This window comes from Setaria viridis, chromosome 2, assembly GCF_005286985.2.
Source record: "Setaria viridis chromosome 2, Setaria_viridis_v4.0, whole genome shotgun sequence".
NCBI classification, from domain to species: domain Eukaryota; kingdom Viridiplantae; phylum Streptophyta; class Magnoliopsida; order Poales; family Poaceae; genus Setaria; species Setaria viridis.
The window spans coordinates 25,341,995-25,356,954 of record NC_048264.2 but is presented as its reverse complement, the minus strand read 5'-3'; the positions used below and the strand labels follow the sequence as shown (position 1 = coordinate 25,356,954).

General features: G+C 44.6%; 1 protein-coding gene, 1 long non-coding RNA gene and 1 other non-coding gene across 3 annotated transcripts; 2 read left to right on the top strand and 1 right to left on the bottom strand.

Annotated features, from left to right (window-relative positions):
- Positions 1 to 949: 949 nt before the first annotated feature.
- Positions 950 to 2,770, bottom strand: LOC117845611 (cytochrome P450 89A2). Its single transcript, XM_034726676.2, has one exon. It carries the CDS (start codon positions 2,623 to 2,625, stop codon positions 1,054 to 1,056), a length of 1,572 nt encoding a protein of 523 aa, XP_034582567.1. The 5' UTR covers positions 2,626 to 2,770; the 3' UTR covers positions 950 to 1,053.
- A 682-nt stretch (positions 2,771 to 3,452) lies between these two features.
- Positions 3,453 to 4,381, top strand: LOC117845609 (uncharacterized). The gene is made up of 2 exons (XR_004638096.2): positions 3,453 to 3,807; positions 3,901 to 4,381. It is a non-coding gene; the product is annotated as an uncharacterized lncRNA (long non-coding RNA).
- A 9,538-nt stretch (positions 4,382 to 13,919) lies between these two features.
- On the top strand, positions 13,920 to 13,993 carry TRNAN-GUU (transfer RNA asparagine (anticodon GUU)). The gene has a single exon. It is a non-coding gene; the product is annotated as a tRNA-Asn (tRNA).
- Positions 13,994 to 14,960: the final 967 nt, after the last annotated feature.

Here is a 14,960-nt window from a genome sequence, read left to right as displayed (position 1 = left end):
ATGCCCAGGAGGCTTGACGTCTAAGAAATTTTTTCAGCTCAACAGTGATCTATCTGTAGCCATTAAGCATCCTTTTTTTGTCCAAGTTATTTTGAGTGGGGAATATTTACGAGGTAAATGTATATGGTGCAAGAGGTTTTTAGCCTATGCAATTCATTTTTAACATTATGTAGTCCAAAAGTTTTATATCTTACCTTTTTAAGCTATGATAACCATCTCGTGTCATTCTTTCTGGTATCTTTTATTGTCTTGTACTGAACATAACAATCAAGAGTTTGACATAAAAAATGGTGTTTTTACCATTTTGTTCAAGATTGTTCTATCCTATTTGAGTGTTTTCCCTCTCAGACCTGATTTTTTGCTTCTTCTTATGTCACCAATCCAAGGCTCCTTCCTCCTCTTGCCTTGTTCTCAATCTCCGGCGAGGTATCTGAATAGATTAGGGTTCGGGGTGGGGGGTTTTGGAGATTGGGCTATGGCAAGCTTCTCCATTGCCAGCCTTAGAGGGAATGCCAAGGGAGGCAGGCTGGTCCACGTGGCGGGCGTGGGGTGGTGAGGCCGGTGGCAGTGGCGCTGCCGGCCTGAGCGTTGGAGGACACCCGGTGAGCAGGGTAGAGTGGAGGTTAATGCAGGAGGCCGTCTAGGTGGCAGGGAAGACGAGCAGAAGAAAACATAGCAGAAGAACGGGAGGTAGAAGATGATGGACAACCGTTTGGTATTATTTGTGTCAGTTTACCTTTTGTTTGACTAGAACTGCCAGATCTTAATCTGATCGTTAGGAAATTCGGGTGTTAGATCCAGTTGAAACACCCGAATTCTATGACCTGTCTTTTCCCTGTATTTTGTCTGCTTCAAACACCCGGTGTCAGATGCATCTGAAACACTGGTAAATTTTCTTCTTGAAGGGAAACCTGCCCATCGAAGAAGATACTTCGACATTTTTGGGAGCTAGCGAGTACTGACGACTGAGTAATGCTCTGAATCGATATTTACATCACAAAACAAGAACCATAGAATCACTCTGACATTGAACCGTAGTATAATTCTAGATAGCTAGTGAGTACTCGTCCTCGTGCTGTGAGCCCTCCTGGGCACGAGACGCGGGCGCAGCGGCTTCTTCATGACGACGGTGAACTCGTTCTTCTCGGCGAAGTCCACCTCGTGGCCGGGCACCTCCTGCCACTCGAACTCCCGCACCATATTGGCGACGAAGTACTCGAGGTGCAGCATGGCGACGCCGATCCCCGCGCAGATCCTGCGCCCCACGCCGAACGGCATCATCCTGATCCCCTTGGTGCCCGTCACGTCCACGCCCTCGCCGTCGCCACCCGGGAGGAACCGCTCCGGCAAGAACTCCGTCGGGTTCCTCCACTCCCGTTCGTCCCTGCTCATCTCGGCCACCATGAAGTTCACCGAGGCGCCCTTGGGGATCAGGTACCCACCGATCTCCATGTCCTCCGCGGCCTTGTGCGGCAGCACGAAGTGAGCCGGTGGGTGCTTCCGGAGGCCCTCGAGGACCACCGCCTTCAGGTACGGCATCTTGTGGACGTCCTCCTCGGAGACCTCTTCCTTGTCGTCGTCGTCGGCGGCAGCCTTCATCTCGTTGTAGAGCTTCTCCTGGATGGCTGGGTTCTTGACGAGCTCTGCCATGATCCACTGCAGCCCGGTGGATGTGGTGTCCGTCCCGGCGTCGAGGAACTCGGAGCAGAGGAGGATGATCTCGTTGTCAGTGAGCGGGCGGTCGCCATCGTCTTCGTGGAGCTTGATGTCGAGCAGGGTATCCACGTACGAATGCTCGAATGTGGTCTCCTTCCTTGGCTGGCCGCCCGGCTTCATGTTCTTGTACTCGCGCCGCGCGTCGATGAGCGGCAGGAAGAGCTCGTCGACACGCCGCCGCAGCGCGCGGGCCTTGTCGAGCCGCGCGCGGAAGAGGTGCTTGGTGACCGCCGGGAGGAAGGCGAAGACGGGCATGTTCCTAGAGCGGTAGATGAGCGCCTCCCGCTGCGCGGCGGCGATGTCGCGCACGGCGGGCTCGTCGAGGCGCTCGCCGAAGCACATGAGCACGAGGAGGCAGAACATGGCGTACTGGAACGTCTCCACGACGCGGGGCGGTGGCGCGTCGGGGCCCCCGGAGTGCTCCCCAAGCTTCTCGGCAAGCACGCGGCGCACCCAGGAGCGGGCCGGCGCGAACTGCCTCACCCGCGACGGGTGCAGCGTCTCGGCGACGAGGTTGCGCCGCAGGAGTCGCCACACGGGCCCGTAGCCGGCGCGGGAGATGGTGGCGTCGCCCTCGCCGAGGAACCCGGCCGACGCGAGCGCCGGGCGGTCCGCGAGCGCCGCGCCGGCCTCGACGAGCGCCGCGTGCGCGAGGCGGCGGTCGGCGACGAAGACGTTGAGGCGCACCCCCATGCGGAGCGCCACGACGGGGCCGTGCCGCTGGAAGAGGCGCCGCAGCAGGGGCTCGATCTCGGAGGGCGTGTTGGTGAGCCACACCACGCTGCCGAGCAGCGGCAGCGACGGCGGGCCTGGCGGGAGGCGCGGGCGCTGCTTGCCCCGCGTGCGGACGAGGAGCGCGGCGGGGAGGAGGAAGAGGAGGGCTCCGAGGAGGAGCTGCGGCGCGTCCATGGCTGGCGCTCAACGGTGGGGCATTAGCGGGAGGCGTGGTGCGATTAAGCTTCTCCAATGGCGTTTATGTACATCGCTGTAGCCGAATGGGCGAGTTGGATGTGCTTGGGGAGAAAGCAGAGTGGGGAAAGGGTGAACTCGCAACTCCTTTTCTTCACAAGCAAGAACATCACGTCACAGTGGATCCATTTTGATCGAGTCTCGCTGACGTCAGGAGTGATGAATCGTCGCCATGGGACCATACAAGCTCTGGATGGATTGCTCAGTTTAGGATTTGTTGACTGTCAACGTGCTTGTTCTTTCTTCTTTGAACAAAATTCACCAGGTAGTTTCGTGGCAATTTTCATGCGTAAATCTGCAGGTGTACATGTAGGTCTAGGAGAAGGCCTTAAACATGAACATCGGTTCCTTGGTTCGAGGATAGATCGACTTAGGGCAGTCCCAATGGGACATTGATGGTAGTTTCTATACCTCTTAATTAAGCTGACAGCTCAGCAATTTGCTGATGTGGCAAAAGAGTTATTGAAGAGAGAGAGTATGGAAAGGAGAAACCATTTCTCCGCGAGGGAACGACGTCCTCACGCCGATCAACGCACAAAGAAACGATAGAAAATGCGTTGGGGAGAAACTACTGGTTTCTCTCCGGATCCGGTGCGCAGGCTGGGCGCCGTCGCGGCCGGGCGCCCTCTTCTGCACGCCCTCTCCCGCACGCCCTCTCCCCCGACCTCACCGCTGCCGCAGCCGAGGCTCCTCCGCGCAGGTTGCAGTCGCCGCCGCGCTCGCGCTCGCGCTCTCGCCGCTGCCTCCTCCCCCGACGGTCTGCGCTCGCGCTCTCACAACGGGCTCACCCACCTCCCGCTGCCTCCTCCCCGACGGCCGCCGACGACGCCGCGCCCCCGCCGGACGACACCCTGGGGTCCAGGTATACGCCGGTATACGCTGTATACGCCGGTCTGCGCTTGCCTTCTCGGGCCTCCGCGCCGGGGACCTCCTCCCGCGCGCAAGGAGCAGGCAAGGCGCGGGGGCAGCAGGTTCTGGCGCGCGTCCGTGTGCGCCTGCTGAGCGTCCCACTGCCCGTCTGCAGTTGAGCACCTGCGCCACCCAAAATCTCACCAATCTCTCTGATCAACCACGTTTGCATATGGAGTAGGAGGAAGCAGCTGATCCGTCTTGGATCTTGAGGTACTTTTTTTCTCTGATGTGCTCCGTCATCTTAATCAGTCCTGCATATCTCTTCCTTTCTGATCTGATGGTTAACTTCGAGTATGGGATCAGTTGAAGACTGAGATTGTATCGAAGCTTGTAGAATCTAACCAAGGTGAAGATGGCCGCATAATTTTGCATGGAGAAACTTATTGGCAAGCTATTTGAAGCTATCACTAAGCAAAAGTCGGATCGTCATACCCAAGCAGAACGGTGCATCCATCATGGCGTCATCTGAAGATGAACTTGCTAGACGATTTCGCAGAGATCGAGAAAATGGAGATGGCGTCAGATGATCTGAAGGGCAATGTGCCACGTGCATCTCTGAAGAAGGCGGATATGGCACCGGTTACGCCAGAGAAGAGTGGCAATGATCCTGCAGATAGTGTCAACTGTGCAAAGGAGGCTACATGGTTGCTTGCCACAGCTGATACACTCTTTTTAGTGCTGCATTTAAGTTTTGATTTGTGTAGAAACTGCTATAGAAATCATGGACTGTGAAGGATACTTTCTACTCAATATTAATTGTTTCTTTTCTCTTTTGGAAACTTCATCTAGAAATTATCCATTAGGACTGCCCTTAATTTTAGCTATGTCCCTCAGTCAACCCTCTTAGCCGTTGTTTGTATTTTGGCTCGGAGCCCAAACATCCTTTTGCGTATGTGAAAGGTCAAGTTTCTTTAATTTTTTTTAACCACTGATAGGCTGAGCTAGGGATGCAAATTGTACTGGGTACCTGCGGATTTCGTGCCGCTTGAAATTCTACCCATGGGAGGTATAAATTTATGTCCGCGGGGAAATTCACCCGTGGCTCCAAAATATGATATCCTAACACAGGTGGAAAACCCACTTTTAGTCGGATAGACTATCTATTCGAAACAAAAGGGGACTGTCTTTAGTCCCGGGTCAGATCCAAAACTAATCGGGACTAAAGGGGCCGCCACGCACGCGCAAGCATGCGTCCCTTTAGTGTTGGTTGGTTTTACCAACTGGCACTAAAGGGGGTCACGTACCCCTTTAGTACTAAAGATCTTGTTTTTAAATTCTTTTCCATATTAATGCTAATTGTTGCTTCACACACATATATACGTATACATCCTTAGCGTACACTACATACACGTATACGCTCGTATTGTATGCAAGTCGTATATATATTTCATGATAGTACTATGGGGGCGTTTGGTTCCTCGAGCTAAAGTTTAGTTCGTGTCACATCGAATATTCGAAGACTAATTAGGAGGACTAAATATGAGTTAATTATAAAACTAATTGCACAGATGGAGGCTAAACGGCGAGATGAATCTATTAAGCCTAATTAATCTGTAATTAGCAAATGGTTACTGTAGCAGCACATTGTCAAATCATGGACTAATTAGGCTTAATAGATTCAGCTTGCCATTTAGCCTCCATCTATGTAATGAGTTTTGTAAATAGTCTATATTTAATACTTCTAATTAGTATCTAAACATTCGATGTGACAGGGGATAAAAATTTAGGGGGAGGAACCAAACACCCCCTATATATATACAATTCTTAGTATATGATACACATCAAACTAGTATTTATACAATTACTATATATACAATTATTTGTCGTCTTCATTCTTAGGATCCTCCTGTCATGGTGTTGCTCGGTTCGGCTATTGAATGTCCATCGTAATAAAATTCTCCATTGGGATGTACCACCTTGTCCACCAGAAATTCTATAAGACCTTCTTGGATTGCCAAAAGCCTCTCCTTCTCCAAGTGTTTTTCTTTAATCCGCAACATCTGTAATTTAGAAATATGCGAATGTTACACGAATAATTAAATATAAGGAGCTAGAAAAGAATTAATTATTAATAGTTTTATTTTAAGTACCTCTATTTTTTTCTGATATCACCTTGTCCCACACAAAATGGTTCATGTGCTCATAGAAATAGTATCCACATAAATTATTGCCTAATTGCTGTCTCAAGCACTTTAGTGGGAAAAAACAAGTTATGAAATATTCGTGTTATAGAATGTACAAAATGTGCAAACTTCATATGTCCCGGGAACGTTGTATTGAATGTAAGTTTTTCTTTGAATTCACCACGGTGAGTCTTACGGAATCGTTTCCATGCACTGTGAATTAAAATAATGAATGATATAGTGTTTGGTGAAAATTTATGAAACAAACTTTTGCATAGAGACATAGGTTCAGAATTATTACAAGTTTAGCATGTCTTGAATGTCTTTTTACTCCGCTGATGGTTTCCTCAATGGATCGAACATAATAACGTTTCTTTTATCAATCATAATTACAAGTAGAATCTAGTGAAAACTGTGTACATAAATATTCATATTAGAACTAACTAACATTAATTAGGTAAGGAATAAGAAAACAAAAATAGACGGTAACCATACTTACTTAAAGTTGTATGGCAATACTATGTATTGCTTGTAATTTTCTTGCTCCAAGAAATTGTATATTGCCTCCAATGTAGACTTTGGTTGATCCCGTATCTGATCGGGGCTAACGAGCGATGGATCCATGAACCAACGTTGAAGTATGATTCTCTGCGGCACCTCTGAATTAGCATCCTACATAAAATGGAAGACAAAGTTAGTTGGACGACGCACACATAAAAAATAATGATTTGAGCTAAAATTTACATATTGATAAACAGACAATTATAGAACCTAGGCGCTGATGAGAGAGACGTCAAGTGCATCCTGATGGTACACTTCATATATATCCTTGAATTGCAACCACAGGAGTTTCTCACCTTCATCGAAAAAATCAATCGGTTTAACATGAACCTTTCCTTGCCCGACTACTCCATGTACCATTGATGGAATTCATACATCTTCGTAGAGAGCTCTCGTACCAATTGATGCCTTACTAGAGGCTTGCCTACCTTAAAGGGCTATTTAGATACAATCTTTTCTGGAGCTGGCGGTTCAGCTTGCCCTAGAACTTCAGCAAGTGACAGACTTGTATCTTCCATAAACGTAATGACTTGGATTTGTTGTTCTAAGAGCATTACTGCTGTAGCTTGAGCGTCTTTATCTGCTTGCTCCCCGAGCTGGGGGACAGTACGACTGGAAGACGACTCTCCTTATTTTCTCTTCTGATAAGACTTAACTAACGAACGCTCGTAGTTCGATAGTAAAGTCTTCTTTACTTCTTTTTTCATACCAATAAAAAACTTTAACTTCGCTGGATCTACTAGCTTTGGCTCCATCTCCTCTACTTTTCTTTTTGCAGCTTTTTTCCCAAACTACTCCCTTACATATGCTTGCGATGCCTCCTGCAATTCCTTAGGAGTCATATCGCCTAGTAGCTTCTGAATGGGTTCAGACTTCTTTGTTTTCTTAACAGGTTCTTTTGCCTTTGGTTGCCTTGGCTTGGAAGGTGGTGGTCGCAACTTCTTGAGAGGTGCTGCAGGTTCGTTGCTCGCGCTAGAGTTTAGTCCCGACGATGGTGATCTCGGAGGGGTGTTTTGGTCGTAGTCGCTCGCACCACCAGGATTCGATGGAGATGGAGACGGTGATCGAGCAGGATGTGACAATCCCGGTGGTGATGATGGTCTTGGAGGTGGATGTGCTGGAGATGACGGTCTTGAGTTCTAAGGAGATGGTGACTGAGGGGGATCTATGGGGAGCAATGATGCCTCCTTGCCAGGGATGATGATGTAGCATTTGCTTCATAGAATGATACCGTGAAGTGCTCTCCTAGTGTCCTTTCCCCATCACCTCCCCTGGAGGTCGAGCTCTAGGCCTTCATATTGACTATCACAAATCTGCTCTAGGCCAACGCTGGAGTAGCCAGGTGGAATCTCCATGCCATGGCTTGTCTGCCCTGGCAGGATAGGTAAAGCACTTCCGTACGCCACCTGTACATATAGGAGAAATAAAGAAATTATTAAACTCTCAAGCCGTGGATCAATTGAGATAATTACATAAATTATATATATGTATACCTTAATAGTGATGTTGCCAAATGGTCTATACAACTCACATGAGGTGGGCTGAGTGATGTCATCCATAGGGTACCGTTGGTTGTCCTGCGCAACCACGGGTAATCTTGGCATATTCTCATTAGGGACCCCTGTGGAAGCACAACTGCTTCGATGTTGAGAAGGGCTGACGACGACGTTGGGATCCAGCAGTGCTCCAGATTGGGCCATCTCAGTAACTACTAGGGCCACTCGCTGATTAATTTCTTACTGCATTCTTACTTCTTGTGAATGCACTTTAGCTTCTAACATGCGCCGCAAGCTCTTCTCTTGCTGTTCCTTTCTTCTCTTTCGGCTTGTGTACGTGTCGATGTCCCTACGGAAAGCAAACTTCCACGGAACGACACCGAAGCCTCGGCAACATCCTGGGTTTTCGGGACTCCCGAGTGCCAAAGTAAGCTCATCATTCTCTCTATCAACCTTCAACTTTCCCGCTTTAGCATCTTCAATGTTTTGGATAAGCCTCAGGGCCTTTTGATGTATTATCTCGTTGAACATTAGTGTCCCATCCTCTTGGCTCAGGTTGCCTCCGTCAGCGTAATACCAATTCTTTGATCGATCGGGCTAGTCAATAGTTGCTGGTACGATACCTCGATCAAATAGGTCTTGTTCCATATTTTTCCATTTGGGAATTGCACTCATGTAACCATCTCGCCCTAAAAGATGATGGTACTCCTTTTTCTGGGCATTGGTTGAGTTAACATGAACCTTGTTCACACTACCTTCACTCATCTTGTATTCTAGAAATGAGTTCTAGTGGTCCCTTAACTTTGGCCAGTCATTAAAATCTAGAGTTTTGTCCTTCTTGATAAAGTTGGCATCCAGATTCTTCTTTAAGGTCTGGAATTGGGTTGCCGTCTTCTTCAGCGTCCAGTCTTTCACAACTTTTTCTTTAACACTATCAAGAAGTGTGAAGTGTTTCTTAACATCTTCCCACAACATATCCTTCTGTGTTTGCGGGAGCACGTATGGATCATTTTATTTACCGTTCCATTCTCTAATGCTACAATAGCCCCGCATTGACTCACGAACTTTCTAGCCACATTTTCGGGAGCAATTGGCTGGCCCTCTTCTGTCACTTCGGTGATGTGAAGCCTTATCTCCGTTATCTTTGTACCACCTCGCGGCTTATTTCACTTCATTGATCCAGAGGGCTAACAGTTCAAGATTCATTAATTAGTATATAGTAATAATGAATATGAAATTATAGATGAATTAAAATAATAAAAATAATATATACTTCGCCGGAACCTTCCATCATGGCAAGGTTTTGTTCTGCATTGTCATCAACGCCATGCTCGGGCTCATCATTGCCATCACCGAGCATGTTGAGGAACATGTCCGCCTGGCTACCCTCATCCTCGGTGTATGTTCTTGGAACATTGGAGCCACAACCACCAGCAATGATATACTCTATTATATACCTTGCATCCTCTTCGTCTCCCATCTCAACTAATAATGACATTAGTTAAACACACACGTAATCATAGATACATTAAATTAAAAATTGAATCAAGTAGTACAATTAATGTATAAACATGAAATCATAGAACGTACAAAAGAAACTTGTGAAATATACACATGAAATATAATTGAAACCCATTAATGAGGAAGGATAAACCTTCATAGTAAGCCTCTAATAAGATACTTGCGAAATATACCATTGCTTACATCCAAACATTAAAATTTTCTTACCTGCTGTTGAAATTTGAAATACAAGATACTGGGAATTGAAATGCCTCTAATAAGATTCCTCACAGTAAGCCCTGAGATAACTACAAGTGAAAGCATGTTACGTACTAGAACTTTGATCGACCATAAATTCATAAAATATCTAATATTTGGACATTGATGCCAAAAAAGCCAAGTGCATGACTGTTTATTTTCTAAATGACCTTTTATTCACATTAATTACCAATGAGTTTCAAAAATCAACATCACACTAATGACATATACAATAAAAAGAAACTTGAGAAAAATTGTGAAATATACAATTTTTCTAAGTATACATACTAATGACATATACAATATCATACATGTATATACAATTAAAAGAAACTTGTGAAATATACTATTTTTCTAAGTATACATACTAATGACATATACAATATCATACATGTATATACAATTAAAAGAAACTTGTGAAATATACTATTTTTCTAAGTATTTAAACTAATTTGTACAATTGTCCTAAGTATTTAAACTACTAATTTGTACCAATTTTTCTAAGTATTTAAACTAATTTGTACAATTTTTCTAAGTATTTAAACTAGTTCATACTAATTTTTTAAGGATTAAAAGTAATTTATACAAATTACACATTAAAAATAGTAAAAAAAATGGTGTTTGTGTCAGCAAGCCCCAGTGTGTGGAGGGGGGGGGGGGGAGGGGGGGCGGGTGCCTTGGGGGCTGGCGTGTGCGGCCGGCGGCCGGGCTACGGACAGCGGGACAGCGGCTAGGGCATGCGGCGGGGCGACTGGACGGTAGATGCGGTGTGGACGGCGAAGGGGCACGAAGGTGGATGGGGTGCGGGCGGACGGGGTGTGGAGGCGAAATGTGGCGGTGGCGACAGATGCACGGATGGCGGTGTGGTGGCGGCGCGCGAGGGAGGGTCGTGGGAGGGTGCTAGGGAGACGAAGTGAGGAGGAGATGAGGGAGGGGAGAAGGAGACGGATGCTTTAAGGGTTTAAACTTGGGACTAAAGGCTACTTTTCACGTGGGAGATGAAAAAGCACCCTTTAGTCCCGGTTGAAATTTGCAACCGGGATTAAAGGCCCCTCTTTCATTTCCTGCTGCTTTTGTAATTTTAATTTATATTGCACTGGTTTTGTTAAAGAAAAATAGAAACTTTACATATTTTGAACATGCAAAAATATATTAAATTAGTAAGTATATTTAAAATAAGTTTGAATCGGTCATTAATTCTATACTAGTTGATTAAGTTTCTAAAGTAATTGTTTTAATGCATCACTATCATCAACAAACTCTTCAATTAAATAATTTCAATGCGCAAAAAATGCAATTGATGTATGTGGTTAAGTTAACATTGTTTATTTTTATCGAATAAATGTTCACCATAGAGCATTACAATATAATTCAAAGGTTCTGATGGCCATAGAGCATTGCATAAAGGTGGAACATATTTAGTGCATTACAATGTAACGTTAAAAAACTTCTTCTGGACAAAAGTTCCTTGGTCATGATCGTGGTGTAAGTAAGGAGCTTCTTCTTTGGCTAGCATGATGCTTGGGTCATCTTCGACAGCGAATAGAGGCATGCCATCAAACTGATCATAATCATTTTGACTGGTCTGTTTTGTCCTTGACTCCCACAAATTTTCTTTTACCTGGAAGAACTATGTGGCGCTTTGGTTCCCATAGTTTTTCTTTATCTTCAGAATTTTTCTTAGGTTTGCTAGACATGTCCTTCACATATAAAATCTAATGCAGATCATTGGCAAGGATGAATGGTTCATCATTGTATCCAGTCTTAGTCAGGTCCACTATTGTCATTCCATACTGATCTTTCGTTACGCCACCTCCAGTCAGCTTCACCCATTGGCAATGAAACAGAGGGATGTTCAGCGGTCCATATTCGAGTTCCCAGATCTCCTCTATGAAACCATAACATGAGTCCTTGCTCCTGTTGTTGTCTATAGCATTTACGGACACCACTATTTTGGTTGGTGCCTTTTTGCTATTGGGCTCTCGTATAAAATGTATAACCATTCATATCGTAACCTTGGAATTTCACTATTGTGCTAGGAGGTCCCCTAGCTAACCAAGCGAGTTGTTCGTGAATTCCGGATTTACCCATAAGGTGTTGACGCAACCAAGAGGAACGAAGAAATACTTTAAATCCTTGTTGATTAAAAATGTGGTGAAAGAACCCATCTCAGACTATGACTGCTCAATCACAAAGTCATATCAGAAGAAAAAAAGATCATGATCCACCATTCCCCAGCTTGGAGAACAATCTCAACAATCAATTGATATGCTCATAGTGCTTTCAAAAGAAGATGAGATTCTAGCTGAATGGATTGCACGATGAAACTCACAAAATAGCAACTCGTAGGGGCGAACGATAACCAAACTCACCTAGGTGCTGCTAAATGGGAGTTTAAGTTGGGAAAACCTCTTGTGTGGCCACAGTTGGTGGATCACCTACCAACAAAAATGTATGCATTTCATAAATGGATTGAGTTTGAAAGTCTTCATTACTTGTATCATGCATTTCACCTACCAGACGCCCTTGACAAGTCCCTCAGTAGTGCACAGGTTCTGTAAGTGTTTGCTCTAATTTCTACATCCTAGCTCCTACATTAATTGTGCGTCGTCTCATCCCCTCTTTTATTTTGTATGATGCAGAATGGAGATTCAATACTACCAAAGAAAACAATACTATCATCTTAGCTTCATGGACCCGCATGTTATAAATGAGGAATGCTTAATGAAATGGCCAAATCGGACCATGAAGACTATTTTCAACTTCATGGATAAACAACATCACACACAATACATACTTTTGCCATACAACTTTCAGTGAGTCATTTATCCTTTTTTTCATCCGTTCAAGTTTGTGTGTGTATACGTATATGAACATGTTCCACTGGATACTGCTTGTCATCGAGATTGATTGTAGCCACGTCATAGTGGTTGTCTCGAAGAGGAAACCAAAATCAGAGTACCAAAGCCTTATAGACGCGCTTAACAGGGTATGGGCTCGCTTAAAAAAAAACACCCAGAACCGTTCAAGGAACAACTTCATATCAGGGATAACTTCCTGGTATGAATTCAATTTGGACATCTAGTGCATGTCATTTCCTTAAAAACCATGACTACTTAAATATTTCATAACTCCTTTTTCCATATTTAGTGTTTGAGGCAGGAGGATGGAAATAACTTATGTGGATACTACTTTTGTAAGTTCATCCACGACTTTGTAGGTCCCAAGCAAATAACGGACCGTGAAAACCAAGTACGTAAACACAATTCATAACAATTCAATATTTTTCACTATGCACATATATTGGTTTAAAATGATGATGTTAATTTGCATGTAACAGATTTCTGAAATGAGAGAAGATCTCATTGCCTTAGAACGACTCAAGGCAATTCAAGATCAACTGTGGATTTGTTTTGGAGGAGGTCGTAAATCCAAAGAAAGAATTTTATTACGATTGAACAAGTGTGGGTCGACTTCATCCAATTAGGGACTCGGATGACGACGCGTAGTGCATATGCGGAATACTTGTAATATTTGAAGTGTATATAAATTGTATAAATATAATATATGTATACTATATGCTAGATCTATATATATTAGCGTAATATTGCTAATATACACAAACGAATATTGTACACTTATACAAATACTAACTAACCCATGAATTAAAATGAAAGGAAAACAAAAAAAATAAATAACTATTTAGTACCAGTTGGTAAGTAACTGTCGTCTGCAACAGCACGTCATCTACAACAGCACGCCATGACTTGCAGTTTAGTACTGGTTGATACTACCGACTAATACTAAATGGTCCATTTAGTACCGGGTATTTTGGCTATTACTAAATGGGCATATAGTACCGAACAAGCGGTACCAGTCAGACGTCCGGTACTAAAGGAGGTTACCAACCGGTACTTAGAGGTCGATAGTCCAGTAGTGTTCTCTCCCTAAACTAAAGAATTTCGGATTTGGGCTCAAAGGATGTGAAAGAGTAGGACCCACGAGAGAAACTAAAACTTAACAAAAAAACAGCTCATTGCCTTCTCTTCTATTCCGTCCCTGCCGTTGTAGATAATGAGAAACCAAGGAGGGTCATGGCGTTAGAAGTGGGGATTTATCACGTGGAAGTGGAACAGAGCTTTACGTTGAGCTAGCGCAGCGCCGTTGAGTCCGGGAGACGGTGACGACGACCACAACAACAGGAGGAAATTAAAGAGTCCGTCGAGGAACGAAGTACGTGAAGCAAGCTTCGTTCCGGCGGGAGGGACGGGCTCTGGCGGCGCGGGGATGCTCCCGTGAGGCCGCCGCGATAACAACGGGTAGAGGCGTTAGGTTCAGAAAAATATTGTTTTTGTAAAGGCACAAAGGTCAAGCAGCAAAGACTGCTGGAATAGCTCAGTTGGTTAGAGCGTGTGGCTGTTAACCACAAGGTCGGAGGTTCAAGCCCTCCTTCTAGCGGATGTTTTTTCGCATTTTTATTTTTTTCTGAATGTAATTCTTTCTCTTGTACATGCTGTACATCATATTTCAAGTTACCTTTTAGTTCTTTTCAAATATATAATGCATATTTTACATCATATTTGAAATTAAATCATGTTCATCATAGGAGTTGCCTATAGCAAGATGTTTATAGTACAGGGCCTTGGAAGCTTGCGCAGGTACCAGTAGGCCGTCATCATCTCATACTATGATGATGTTTTCCCATTTTTTTGCATAAAAGAAGGAAACAAATGTAGAACCAATGTTTAAGAAAATGGAGACCTGGTTTTAACCAAAATGCTTTGAGTGTACATATATATTCCCATATCATGTATATGGAGAAGAATTGTACACCTATGATTCTGCTTTACACTTTGAACCAATCTGTTCTAACCACCTAGCAGGTTGATCTATATATGCGCATCCACATCAAAAGAAAAATAAACGCTGTGTGAAAATAAAATAAACTCAAGTAACGAAATAGCTAGCCCACAACCACTAAAGGGATCTTTAGACCCGGTTGGTAACACAAACCGAGACTAAAGAGTTCCCACGAGTTAATACAAAAGGATTGAATCCCCTATATAGATAAATATGCTGTGTAGGTGGGATGGTAAGTAAGCTACGCGTGAGGCTTGAGGTCATGGGTTCGAATCCCATGCACTGCGCGTGTATATTTCACGTGAACTAATAATAAAAATCCCCTAGCTACACACACCTAGCAGCTTCGGATATCATGGCATTGACCATCCCTATCAAAAATAGGTCACGCTGCAGGGGATAATAGCACACCAGGCTGCCCAAGTCAGAATTGCTTCTCAGCCATCTCCATTCTCCACCATGGCAACCCATACACGGCTCCCTCAACATTCTGACGTGCACCAAGATCATTTGGCCTCATTATCTTCAATTCACCACCATCGCGTGATGTACCCTTTCAGAACCT